This window comes from Schistocerca americana, chromosome 7 (genome assembly GCF_021461395.2).
Source record: "Schistocerca americana isolate TAMUIC-IGC-003095 chromosome 7, iqSchAmer2.1, whole genome shotgun sequence".
Taxonomy (NCBI): domain Eukaryota; kingdom Metazoa; phylum Arthropoda; class Insecta; order Orthoptera; family Acrididae; genus Schistocerca; species Schistocerca americana.
The window spans coordinates 225,391,745-225,405,542 of NC_060125.1; the positions used below are offsets into that span (position 1 = coordinate 225,391,745).

Sequence of the window (13,798 nt, forward strand, 5' to 3'; positions counted from 1 at the left end):
GTTGGCTTCATGTCTATATTGTCTACAATAACTTGTTCACTATGCTGTTCATAGTAGCTTATCTGCGTTCCTACTTTTTAACTCATTATTAAACCTACTCCTGCATTACACCTACTTGTATTTGTAACTCTGTATTCACCTGACCAGAAGTCCTGTTCCTCCTGCCACTGAACTTCACTAACTCCCACCATATTTAGCATTAACCTATCCATTTCCCTCTTTAAATTTTCTAACCTACCTGCCCAGTTAAGGGATCTGCTATTCCACACTCTGATCCGTAGAATGCCAGTTTTCCTTCTCTTGATAATGACGTCCTCCTGAGTAGTACTCGTGCGGAGATCCAAATGGTGGAATATTTTACCTCTGGTATATTTTACCCAAGAGGACCCAATCATCATTTAACCATACAGTAAAGCTGCATGCCCCGAGGAAAATTTACAACTCTAGTTTCCCCTTCTTTCAGCCATTGGGAGTACCAGCACTGCAAGGCCATTCTGGTTGATGTTACAAGACCAGACCAGTCAATCATCCAGACTGTTGCCCCTGCAACAACTGGAAAAGCTGCTATCCCTGTTCAGGAACCACATGTGTGTCTATCCTCTCCACAGTTACCCCTCCATTGTGGTTGCATCTACAGTATGGCTATCTGTATCGCTGAGGCATGCAAGCCTCCATGAGATCCATGGGTCCTGGAGGGTGGGACCTCCATGCTCTAGACCTTTAAAATTCTTAAAACTACATAAAGTGGCTTAGTTGTTAAAAATGTACATCCGCGGTGTGTGTAAAGTTGGTTGTTCGAATCTCATCAGATCCTTTAAAGTTCTTTATTTTTAAATCTTTATGGAAATGAATTTGATACTTATTTTTATGTAAGTAATTGATTCAAATGTAATTTTATAAATAATATTCTTTTAAATTTTTAATCCTTTGTCATGTCATATTAATCATTGTATTAACTATTTCATGCTCTTATATTGTCTTCCAGTCATTACTTTTTGCTTTTGGACTCCTTTTGCTTGTAGTTTTATTACTTTTATGTATTAACTTCGATTTAATTTCTTCCATTTTATCATTTTATGTTTTCATGTATTTTATTGCAGTTGTGCAGAAGTGACACTACAGTGCAGTGCAAGTCACATGGTTTGTGCACAAAATTTTGTAACATTGTCAAAGTGCTTCTTCACCAGCTGCCAGAGGCACTGTAATCTGTGATGCTTGTGCACATACTCTTAGAGTAGTTTCTTATTTCGTATTTTATTAGTTACGGAGTTGCTTTTGACTATTGCGTGTTCTAATTTTCGGGTTGATTCTACTTCCAAGTAAAATGCCTCGATGTAACATTTATTATTAACCAGCTCTCTGTGCATTTGATTGAAGTGTTACCGATTCTGATGTGAAGATTCTCTTTTGCTATATCGGCGGCTAATAGTCTGGACCCCCGTTCGACATGATCCCATGGCTTCGGATCCCATGGCAATGGATCCCATGGCTTCGTTATGACAACTCACCATTTAGGCAAAAGCAGAGGTCCCGCACGCAGTTTTAATCTGCCAGGAAGTTTCATATCATTGCACACTCTGCTGTAGAGTGAAAATTTCATTCTAGAAACAACCCCCAGGCTGTGGCTAAGCATGTCCCCACAATATCCTTTCTTCCAGGAGTGCTAGTTCTGCTAGTTTCGCAGGAGAGCTTCTGTGAAGTTTGGAAGGTAGGAGACGAGCTACTGGCGGAATTAAAGGTGTGAGGACGGGGCATGAGTCGTGCTTGGGTAGCTCAGTTGGTAGAGCACTTGCCCACGAAAGGCAAAGGTCCCGAGTTCGAGTCTCGGCCTGGCACGCAGTTTTAATCTGCCAGGAAGTTTCAACTCAGCGTTTGTTTGCCACCCTTTTGACCACATAACCTGGCTTAATGGTTTGCGCAGGTGGATGCAAGTTTTCTCTATGCCTGAATAACAGCAGACGCAACCAAATTTGCAATCGTTATGAGCCATCTGGATCAGAAGTACATAATGGAGATTAAAGGTGTGATCACCACTTCACCTGTGACAGATGCATATGGGAAGTTAAAAACAGAACTGATACAATGGATTACCACTTCATAGGAAGAACATATCAGACAAGTCCAAAACCAATAAGACACAGGCAACAGAATATTTAGTAAGTCTTTTGTGCACATTGTGAAGCAGTTGTTTGCACCCCAGGTGAAAGCCATTATTGCATCGCAAACCAACATGTCTTTAGACACTGTAGCAGAGTTAGCTGACAATATATTTGATGCTATAATGCCTGCGCCAGTGAGTACAGTGGTGCCAGCGTGCAACAACTTGCTGTCACAATTGATAACATTGGCCATTTGTGACATGCTGTCCACCACAGTGGATTTACTGACCAAGGAGATGGAAGAATTATTGACTTGGCGTGACTGCAACAGAGACATGGGTAGTTATCACAAGCAATCAAAGAGCTGCTCATCTACCACTTCTTCAATGCCAGGTAACTAACAAGCCCTCTGTTTGCTGGTTTCACTGGAGATTGGGGACTGGGTAAGCAAGTGTATGATACCCTGCTCAGACCCAAATGTCAGCTGCAATAGGATTTAGGCATGTCGACTGACTGCTGGGCATCATCTCGGTGCCTATTTGTCAGTGACCGTAAGTCCTGGCAGAAATATCTCATAGATATGTAAAAAGTTGCACAGCAGGGGGCCGTGCACTCCCTTCTGTCTCACTGCCACCAAAAATTCAACTATATTGACATACAGAACACTGTGAATCAGCTTAGACCTCCGACTGTGATGTGACTTTAAATGGGATTTCACAGTTGTATCCTTTCAAAGGAACCATCCTGGTGTTTGCCTTGAGTGATTTAGGGAAATCACGGAAAACCTAAATCAGGAAGGCCAGATGCGGGTTTGAACCATCATCCCCCAGAATACAAGTCCAGTGTGCTAACTTGTGCACTTGCTTGGTGGAGCAGAAAGGCTGAAAACTGAGAAGCAGATGCTAAATTGTGCTCAAAAGATGGTTGAAATGCACCTAAAATTGTAATATATACCTTTTTTGTTGTTAAATGAGTGTGTATGTTGATGACATACTGTGTAATTTACTCTTTTTCCACATAGGACAGGAAGGCTCTGTATTGATCTCCTAAACAAGCTACAACTGTTACAATTGGTGCTCCAAATCTCTGCTTAAAAAAAAAAGATATGTTCAGAATGTAACTATGTGTACAAATTAATTTGTGATGTGAATTTAAAATGACTGGAACACTTAACTAACTGATTACTTTCATTTCTGATCCCAGGTATGTTTAGTGGGTATCAGGCCTGGGGGAACCACCCACCAAAGGCAATATTTTAGTGTTTCAAAGGCAATGAGGAAAAATCAGCACAGCATAAGAGTAAGAATTGTCCCACTGGAATAAGGGCATCTTGAAGCTTCTGTAGTAGGGAACATACATGAAAGCCATATTTCCCACAAATAATGCTGTCTCATTTCTTGTAATGTGCTTGAAGAAGAGATTGTAAATCTCATTAAGTGGCAGTACACACTGTAGCATCACCCTGTCAGACAATGAGGAACACTGCTTTCAACATTCAGCTTGTTCACTCCAATAACATCCACAGCATAAAAGTTAGAAACTCCGTATTTTTATTTAGAAAGCATTTGCAGAATGTGATTGTAGTCTGGAAATCATCTCTGCTTAATGTCCATTGGATATGGACGTGGCATAGAAGTAAACCACCATTGCGTAGAGTTCTTGAGTACTTCTGATTATTCCAGAAACCCATGGTATTCTTCTTCTGGAAAGATGTGGGCTCAGATTTATTGCAGGAAGTATCTCTTTGCTTCTGCCATATCTAACACAGAGTCTAACTTGCAAGTTATAAGTGTGAGTGGCTTACACATAACCACTACTTCCAATCCTTGCCTACAGACACTGAAAAACAGTCATGATGAAATGGATAATCTTGATCTCTTTCTGCATAAAGCTTGTCAGTTACTCTGGTGACATTCTCCAACTGCCTTACACATAGAAAATCCTTCTGTGATAGAACATCTAATTACTAAACAAATGACAAAACACCTTAAAGATCACGGTAGAAACCTGTGATAGTGTACCTCCAGAATGCTGCTCATTAGACAGAAGTGGTGTCATTATCAATGAAGGAACGCAGGTCATGCTTTGTAGTGCCAGTAATTCTCACACATTTTTGTTGGAGGTGATATGGCATATTGCCAGTCCACATGTGTTTTTTCTTCTGTACCCCCTCCTTGGTGTTATCCAATTGGCAAAAGTTGCAAAAAACTTTTTTACAAGAATACTTCATTTTGATACATCTGTTCAATGGCATTAATTTTGTGCCCTCTTACCATTTGAAATACTGATTTTGAGTCCATTTCCTCCAGCTTCCAGGGAGTAAGGTTCTCTCTTCTCTTTGCTCATATCAGTTTTCTAAATCAATGCATTTCAGACAAAAGAAGAACGGACACAACGTTTTCAAGAAAAATTCCCAATAAGGTAAATCTGGAGGGAGAGGAGAGGGGAGGGGAGGGGGAGAGGGAGAGGGAGAGGGAGAGCACATATGGGTAACCGTCTGTTCCTCCATCTGTCGACCTGCCCTTCCTTGTTAGCACATGATACAGCATTAAAAATTAAATTATTATTCCTTCTTCATTGGAAGTCATTTGTAGACATGTATTTCATTGGACAGCTTCTTAAATGTAATTTGTTATGGGCATCGAAGAAAGATTATTTTAATCCATAAGTACTTTTAATTTCTGTAAGCTGTGTGTGTAATTCGCTTGCAGAATGTTAATTTCCAGTCATAATTTTACATCATAAAATTTTACTATTATTAATTACGTTTAAGGTAGTTGAATTTATTGTAAACTTTTCCACTTTTTCGGGGTTTCCAATGGGATTTTGTCCATCTTTAACAGGTTTTGGCATTGGAATTAAGAAGCACATCCTCTATGGCTTTTTGTTATAGTGTCTACATTTCATTTTATTTTCTATTTATATTAATAACTGAAGTAATCTTCTTTCTACAATTTTTATGCAAGATAGGGGTGTTGATGAGATTATTCCTTTGGATCTCTGTTGTCATTTGGAAATCAGTAATTTATTATATTATTATTTTGTTTAAGTAATGAATCCACAACCTTCAGGTTTTCAATAACTCTGTGTCTGTAATTGTTTTACTAATTTAGAGTGGCACACTTGATTGTACCACTAGTTTTCTATCACTTAAATTGGTGCCTATATCATAAAATCTGTAATGTTTCCACTGCAGCTGTACACTGTGCACCACCACCAGCAGCAGCCTCAGCAGATACCAAACAACAGGATGGCCTCACAAAATGTGGGGCACACATTTGCAGGACAAGTGCAACGGCAGGCAGTGGGGATGCAGCATGTCATGCCAGCAGCAGGGGTGTCCGTCACGCACACCCGCGGCCAGAGCCCGCACAGTTCCAGTGCGCAGATGATGCAACACTCTGGTGTGCAATGGCACATACCACAACAGGGTGTCGGATCTAATGCCAACGGACACGCTTACCCACCGGTAGCACGAGCTGCACAGCCGCAGGGGCCGGTTGACGAGTCCTTCAAAATTACGCTGAAGTCACAGGTGCAGCCACAGGCACAGAGGGTGACAGGAGGTACAGTGCCTGCAGTCGCTCAAAATCAAAATGGAGAGCTGTCGGGGAGAGTGTCGTCGGCTGTAACCTCTTCTGTACCAAAGACGCCTAGCCCCAGCCAGGGGCGTTCAGAGGATACAGAGAAGAGCCTCGATAACCTCTGTCAGGTGAGTTTTGGCTTTTAGTGGACATTCTACTGTCACAGTATTATTTCATTTGTGGTGTGTTTGTAAAATAGTGAGCAAGACTTTTGGAGTTGTTTGAAACTAACCAGAATTTGAATCAATATTGTTCCCAGAAATGAGCCCTAATTTTCAAATAATAATAATGACTGTTATGGCTACTATGACGTTTGAATAAGCAATTCAGTGAACTTTTAGAAAAGTCAGCTAAAACGTGCACACACACACACACACACACACACACACACACACACACACACACACACACACACACTCTTTAATACCCATATTACCATCTGTGTTAGAGGCTAGAACATGTTGGTAATTGTGTACTTCAGTAATAAAACCAGTAGCAGAATATTTCATTTATGGCTTGATGGATGGGAACCCAGTTAACCCCCATCATTGCAACAAGAAAGATGCTTTGAATGTTGGGTTTCTGTATTGGTTAACATTTGCATATACCGTATTTACTCAAATCTAAGCCGCACTTTTTTTCCGGTTTTTGTAATCCAAAAAACCGCCTGCGGCTTAGAATCGAGTGCAAAGCAAGCGGAAGCTCTGAAAAATGTTGGTAGGTGCCACCACAACTAACTAAATCGCTTCAGGCAAATGCCGGGATGGTTCCTTTGAAAGGGCACGGCCGATTTCCTTCCCCATCCTTCCCTCACCCGAGCTTGCGCTCTGTCTCTAATGACCTCGTTGTCGACGGGACGTTAAACACTAATCTGCTCCTCCTCCACCACAACTAACTTCTGCCATCGAATATATGTAGCGCTAGACAGGGATGCTTTGTAGGCGTGAAAATAAATACTGGCGCCAAAACCTCTGCGTAAGTAAATAAATTTTAAAAAAAAGGTGGAAGACGAGCTTTTTTTCTCCGCCTCGATTTTTGACCACTGCATTTTCATACATTATCCAATGAAGTAAATACAAATTCCGTGTTGTTCATCTTCGAATGTAGCAGAATTTCAATGTACTACGAAATTCCGACTGGCAAGACTGTTTGGGATGTTTGTCAATATGGCCAACTCTACGTTCTGAATTTTTTCCTACCTGTGAGAAGAGATGGTTGCTAATAGGAACCTGATGAATTGTGAATCACATGCAGTATTCTCTTCACCATAAGAATAATACGAATATAAACATTTTGCCATGTATTCTCTCGTGTTTGCTGCTATCTCATTTAAATCCTGTCTGCCTAATAAACTACGAAACTAGAGTGAGACAACAGCAAACGCGGAAGAATATACATATCGTGTCATGTTTATATTCGTATTATTCTTATGCCTAATAATGATACAGTCAGAAATGAAGCATGGCAACTGACTAGATTTTTAAATCTAAGGTGACTCTAATTTCTGTGCAGAATTTGATGTACTAAAGAAGCGGCCGCAAAGATTTTCAAACGGAGAAAAATTTTCGCCTAACTCTCGTTCAGAACATGTTCTATCTTACGCAGTCTATTATTTGGTTCTTGTTGATCATTATCAAAGAAATCAGCAGTGTAAGTAACAACAAATAGCAGTCTCTTGCCTTTGTTTCGCTAATGAGACGATTCCTCTCTCCTTTTTTTTTTTTTAAATTGTAAGTGACGGTAGCATGCACAAAAGCAAGCCAGGCCGCAAGCGGCGACAGGCCGTAAACACGCACTATCAGAATGCGACAAACAATGCATGGCACAGTACAGTAATGCATTTTCAGCTTAGAGTGACGTAAACACCTGTAACAAAGAAAATGGCACTTATCAGGTCAAAGCAAAATAAGCAATCGATTCAAACCAGACAAAGCACGTGAAAAAGGAAGAGTACCCATATAAATACGGACGGAGCGCCTGACACATAGCAATGGCTACCTGGTAAAACTTAACTGCTAAGCTTACGACTGGAACCAAACTACTGTAGCTGTATCGTCATTCATTCGACCTAAATTGTGTCCCATATTACAATGGACCAACTTTGTTTCAATTTGGAGGTGCGGCCTAAAACTTTTCTTTCCCCTTGAATTTCGAGTCTCAAATTTCAGGTGCGGCTTAGATTCGGGGATTTTTTTTTTTCCAAGTCTCATTTTTCAGGTGCGGCTTAGATTCGAGTAAATACGGTATCTCTCATAACTTACGTGAACCACTTATGTTTAGGCTTCCAAAGGTGTGACCAGATGGTCAAACTTCGTATCAGCAGAGATTCTCAGTCAAATCAGAGTTGGCATTGTGGCATTGTTGGTGATTTCTCATTGAGATCCAGTTTTTGCTAAACAAACATACAGTAGTGAACGGTGGATCTTTCTTGGGCAACACACTACATACTGTTAGCAGTATGTACAAAGATGTATTTCAGGCACAGCATTGCATTTGTGCACGTTTCAGTGTGTGCTCAAGCACAGTTTAATGCATCAGTGGAAAGATAAAGGCTGGCCAATTCCTTCGACTACATGTTCATCTCCCACAAACCCCTGTGGCTTCTTTTTGTAGGGTTAAATCAAGTTAATGGGTTACAAAACGTCGGGAATTGTGAATACACAAGGAGCATTCTGAAAAAGACCAAACTTTTGAAATAGTGCCTCGGTTGGCAGATTAAATTGCTTACAGTGGGTGAACAAAGAGTCTCCTTTTTTTTTGCAAAAAGTATGCATGGCTTGGACAAAGTTCAAGATGATTTTGGTCAGTTGATTGTGTTCCTTTTTTTTTAATGCAAAGTTAATTTCCCTTATGAGTTTGTACTGCCTGGTCAGATAGTAAACAAGGAAGTACGCAAAAGAATTTTAATGTGTTTGAGGGATGCTGTGCACAGGAACAGGCCTGAGTTGCCTCAGCTTAAGCATCACTCCTTGTCTGCACTATCTCGAGAAACATTGATAGTCTATTGTACCCCATCCACCTTATTCTCCATACCGAGGCCCAGCAGACTTTTTCTTGTCTCCTAACCTTAAAACTATGTTGGAAAAAAGAAAAAAAAAACTCATTGTTTTCAAACCACAGAGGAGATTCAGGACAATGTGTGCAATGTGACAAAACACCTGTGTGCCATCCCGGAAAGTGCATTGCAGGAGGCTTTCCAAAAATGGAAGAAACGTTACCAGTGGAAGTGACTGCTTTGATGGGTACAGTGCTTAAAATGTAGTTCAGTGAGCAATAAGGATGTTGTAAGCAAAGTTCAGTTTTTTTACATCACTCATGTATCTTAATAAATGGCTAGAAATTTTCATGTAGCACAATATACAGAAGAATGTTTTCTGCAGAAACTTGAATAATGTTTCTTGTAGTGCTGTTACCTTGGTTGTCATTTTTTGTATAAAAAAAGGTGGCTGTTTGATTTATATAAATTGATTATGAACTAGATTATAGTATTTGTTTGATGTTCTAGCCATTCTCTGTGATACCATGTTTCAGTGTAAAATTTCACTCATTATCTTTCTTGTTTTAAGGAATCTGTTAATGACCTTATGGCAACAATAGCAAAGCTCGATCGGAATGGTATTGAGGTGGTGCCCGAGACACAGAAAGTAGGTTCCAATGATGCACCACTGGTAGACAGCTCCACTGGACTCGATGAAACCTCTGGGCTGCCACTTTCAAATGGTGGTCTTGAGCAAGGTTTGTATTAAAAAGCACTTTGAAGTCAGATGTGTTCTTTTGTTTTCATAAATAGAAAGTATAATAAAAATTATTGAACAGTTTCAAATCACTTGTATTTGACACAGTCTTGACATTAGCTACTAAGTTGTAAATGTGAGTAAGAAATAAAATTATTACCCAAGGCTTTTAGCTTATTTGTACTGAACTCATGCTTGTAAACCACCAGTATTCTTCATTTACTTCTGTAATAATATTGCTGTTTTGATAAACCACCAGTATTCTTCATTTACTTCTGTAATAATATTGCTGTTTTGATATTTTTTAGCACACACTTGACTTCCTGAAAAATTTTGTGTCCTCAATGGTTTAGAGTACTTGTAGTAAGATTATTTTGTTTGTAGCTTTATTTGCATCAGCTCTTTTAAAGCATTTACTCTTTGGGTGTTGTTTTCAAGAGCTTTGAGTTAATACTTATTGTCAGCAATGAATGCGGGCCTGTGGGCCTGTAGCTAAAATGCATGTGTTTGGGAGTAGCTGATTTCATATGACTGTCTAATTGTCCTGTTATATGACTGTCTAATCGTCCTGTTACAAGTTTAATATGATACTGAGTACTCATGGATAAAGTACAAATAATGGAAGGTATGAGGGTAACCACTCCTCCTTAGTGATCGGGAGACACACAAATGAAATTGAGTCTGTTGCTGAACGCTTGGACGGGGGGGCCTCCTTCAGAGCTGACTAATGCAATCCACATGCACACACGTGTGGCTATGTTGTCGTGGGTGACTGCTGCATGAGGACAATTAGGCTACCATGACAATGTAGCGCTCGCTCGCTCTCTCTCTCTCTCTCTCTCTCTCTCTCTCTCTCTCTCTGTGTGTGTGTGTGTGTGTGTGTGTGTGTGTGTGTGTGTGTGTGTTTTTGTTTTGAAATCTCTCGCTTGCATGTGTCTGTATATACAGGCTGACGTCAGGAACTGCTGCAGGGATTTTGATCTGGTTTTGACTAATAGATCAAGAGAAACGCTTTGTATATAATTTATAAATATTTCATCAAAACTGTGTGAATTGTGATTAATTAAAGTTATTTTGTGAAAATAATGCCATTGCCACCTAGTGAACAGCTGCCATAACTCGAGAGAGGAGCAGTGCCTCATGGACACAGCAAGCAGGATCAAATTCACACCTGGTGTGTTGATCTAGCAATAGAGCATGTCGTTGGAAACTGAAAAGTCGTGGAGTCAAATCTCGGGTGGATCCCTTTTTCCCACTATGCCTTTTAACCTAGCATTCACATCACAATGATGTGTAGATACACATTTAGAAATACGATGACAATTTCAGACCTAATTACTGCTTCCCTCGCATTAACACTCACAGCTTGCACTCTTAATTCACTGCAGTTCTTCATACAATGGACAGTGAGTTACTCAGCTTTGAAGTATTGTAATAAGTGTTGATTGCTTACGAAGATATAACCACCTCATCATCAAATTACTTCAGCAGCTTTGCCTGAGTTACATACAGGATGTTCTTTCAGCAGTACAGCAGATTACTCAACTTTTGGCTTTCTGCCTTCCTTGAATCAAACCTTGATGTGGGCGTGATCCTTTGCATGACAAGGCAAAGAAGTCTGCCATAAAGAGTCCATGACAAAGAATTGTGACAGAGTCCCAACAATGCAACACTGTGTGTTCTAAGCTTCACAAGAGAAGTGCTGTAAGACAAGCTAAACATATATGTCATATGTGGCTTTTTCTTATTTTTTTCCACACACACACACACACACACACACACACACACACACACACACACACACAATTCGCATACAGTATTTACAATGGCTAAAAAGATGATAACTTGCATTACAAAGTACTCCCATTACTGCCATGAAATGTCACTCCAAACACCAATGCGAAATGGAACACCCAACATTCATCTCTCTAGACAACTTTCCTGACATCCGCTGCTTACATTGCTTCATTCTCTGAAATTTATTCATAACTCTATGCAGTGGCCTGCCACATAAGTTGCCTGGCCATAGATACAGGATGGCACAGTTAAAAGTACTCCATCCCCTTTAAATGTGCATGCAATGTTTTGACTTCTGAAATACAGTAAACAACAATGAAAATGCACAATTTTGTGTAATAATTGATTATTAGCATTCTTATGTCAATATTTCAGTTTATTACATCAGTCAAGTTAGACATTTCTCTTTGCAGACTGCAAAGTGACTTTCTCGATAGAAGAAAGAATTGAAATTATTGAAGCATATGTGAAAACAGGTTCGATAAATTAAACTCACAAAATTTTTGGGGTCAAGTATCTGGATAGAGGACTACCAGCAAAGAGAGCAATAAAAGTCTGTATAAAAACTGACGCACCCTCTGATCTGTGCAAAATTTAAAATGACAAAGAATTCCTTCAGTTCGCACACCAGAAGTTACTGCAGACATTTGCCAAAGACATTCAGAGTCCAAAGAAGTGTACACATAGAGTCTTAATTTGAAACCATATCGTGTGATTGTTGTGCAGCAATTATGGGAAGATGACAGTCAGGAAAGTGTAGATTACTGCATGTGGCTTTTGAATAGCATCACTGAAGGTTTGTTAGACGCTTTCCTTTACATCGTGAATGATGAAGCATGGTTTCATTTTGCCGGTCACGGGAATTCACAGAACGTGAGATACTGGGCAATGGAGAACCCTAACAGTGTGTGTCAGCAACCAATCCATGATTAAAAAAATCAGCATTTGGTGTGGTCTAACAGGAATTCACATCATTGGACCATTATTTTTTGACACTACCTTCAACACAGCTGCATATATGGAAATTTTTGATACAGTTTGTTTCCTAATCACTGAATATGAAAGATGGTACTGCTTCTTCCAGCAAGAAGGGGCAACATGCTACACGTTTTAGGTATCCTTGGAACGAATCCATGATGTCTTCACTGAAGAATGAACTGTCAGCAAACATTTATGGCCACCCCGGTCACCATATCTAACATCATGTGATTTTTCCCTATGGGGACACTTGAAGAGCCTAAATCCACACACAATATAGGAACTGAAAGACATCAACTGTGAAGTTGCCCCCATCGATATCCAAACTTTTTGCCAGGTGTATCTGAATATGCTTTCAATTATCGAACAAATTCAAAGATGGCTGACATAGTGTTTAGTGCATCTGAGATTGTAAAACCGTTAAGATTCTTAGATGCCAGGAAGGCATCTGGTCCAGACGGTATCCCTGTAAGATTTTATGTTGACTATCCTACAAATATAGCACCATTCTTATCCATCATCTATCGGAGATCATTGGAACAGCGGAAAGTTCCCCATGACTGGAAGAAGGCCTAGGTCATAGCAATCTATAAAAAGGGTAGAAAATTGGATGCACATAATTACTGGCCAATTTCACTGACATCAATTTATTGTAGAATTATGGAACATATTTTGTGTTCAGACATAATGAACTTTCTAGACTCTGAAAAGCTCATCTGCAGAAACCAGCACCGTTTTAGGAAACAGCGATCATGCAAGACACAGCTGGCCCTCTTTGTGCATGATATACAACAGACTCTAGGTACTGGCTCCCAGGTTGATGCCATATTCCTCGACTTTCAAAAGCTGTTCAACTCAGTTCCCCACTGTCACTTGCTCCAAAAAGTGCGCGCTTACGGTCTGCCTGATGACTATGCGGTTGGATAGAAATTTTTCTGACAGACAGAGAGCAGTATGTCATCTTGAATGCGGAGACTTCAACAGAAACAAGTGTAACATCAGGTGTGCCCCAGGGCATTGTAATAGGTCTGCTGCGTTTTAAGATTTACATAATCAGTCTGGTTGATGGTATTGACTGCGGCATTAGACTGTTTGCCGATGATGCTGTAGTCTACAGGAAAGTAGTATCACACAAAGTTGTTAACAAATCAGTGAGGATTTGCAGAAAATAAATGCGTGATGTAATGACTGGCAGTTATCTCTCAATATTGGTAAGTGTACCCTACTGCGTATAACAAAGCGAAAATCCCTGTTAATGTATAAGTACAAAATAAATGCCCAGTCTTTGGAAGCGGTAACATCCATCAAGTATCTGGGTGTAACTACTCGAAATGATCTCAAATGGAATGATCAGATTACACAAGTAACAGGCAAGGCGAACTGTAGATTGTGGTTTATTGGTAGAATCCTGAAGCGATGCAGACCTTCAACAAAGGAAATTGCTTACAATACTCTAGTTTGTCCAGTCTTAGAGTATTGTTCATCTGTCTGGAACCCTTACTGGTTGGGTCTGATTCAAGATTGAGAAGGTCCAAAGAAGAGTGTCAAGATTTGTGACTGGTACTTTTAGACATCGCGAGAGTGTTACAAGTCTCATAGAAAGTTT

General features: G+C 40.0%; 1 protein-coding gene and 1 non-coding gene across 3 annotated transcripts in view; both read left to right on the forward strand.

Moving 5' to 3' along the window:
- Positions 1 to 13,798, forward strand: part of LOC124621934 (E3 ubiquitin-protein ligase TRIM33) — a 131,610-nt gene that overhangs the window by 46,364 nt on the left and 71,448 nt on the right. For both annotated transcript variants that reach the window (XM_047147442.1, XM_047147443.1), the window contains exons 10-11: positions 5,296 to 5,811; positions 9,250 to 9,418. In XM_047147442.1, coding sequence (XP_047003398.1) covers positions 5,296 to 5,811; positions 9,250 to 9,418 — 685 coding nt within the window. The remainder of the gene's footprint in view (positions 1 to 5,295; positions 5,812 to 9,249; positions 9,419 to 13,798) is intronic.
- Positions 1,763 to 1,839, forward strand: Trnas-cga. The gene has a single exon. It is a non-coding gene; the product is annotated as a tRNA-Ser (tRNA).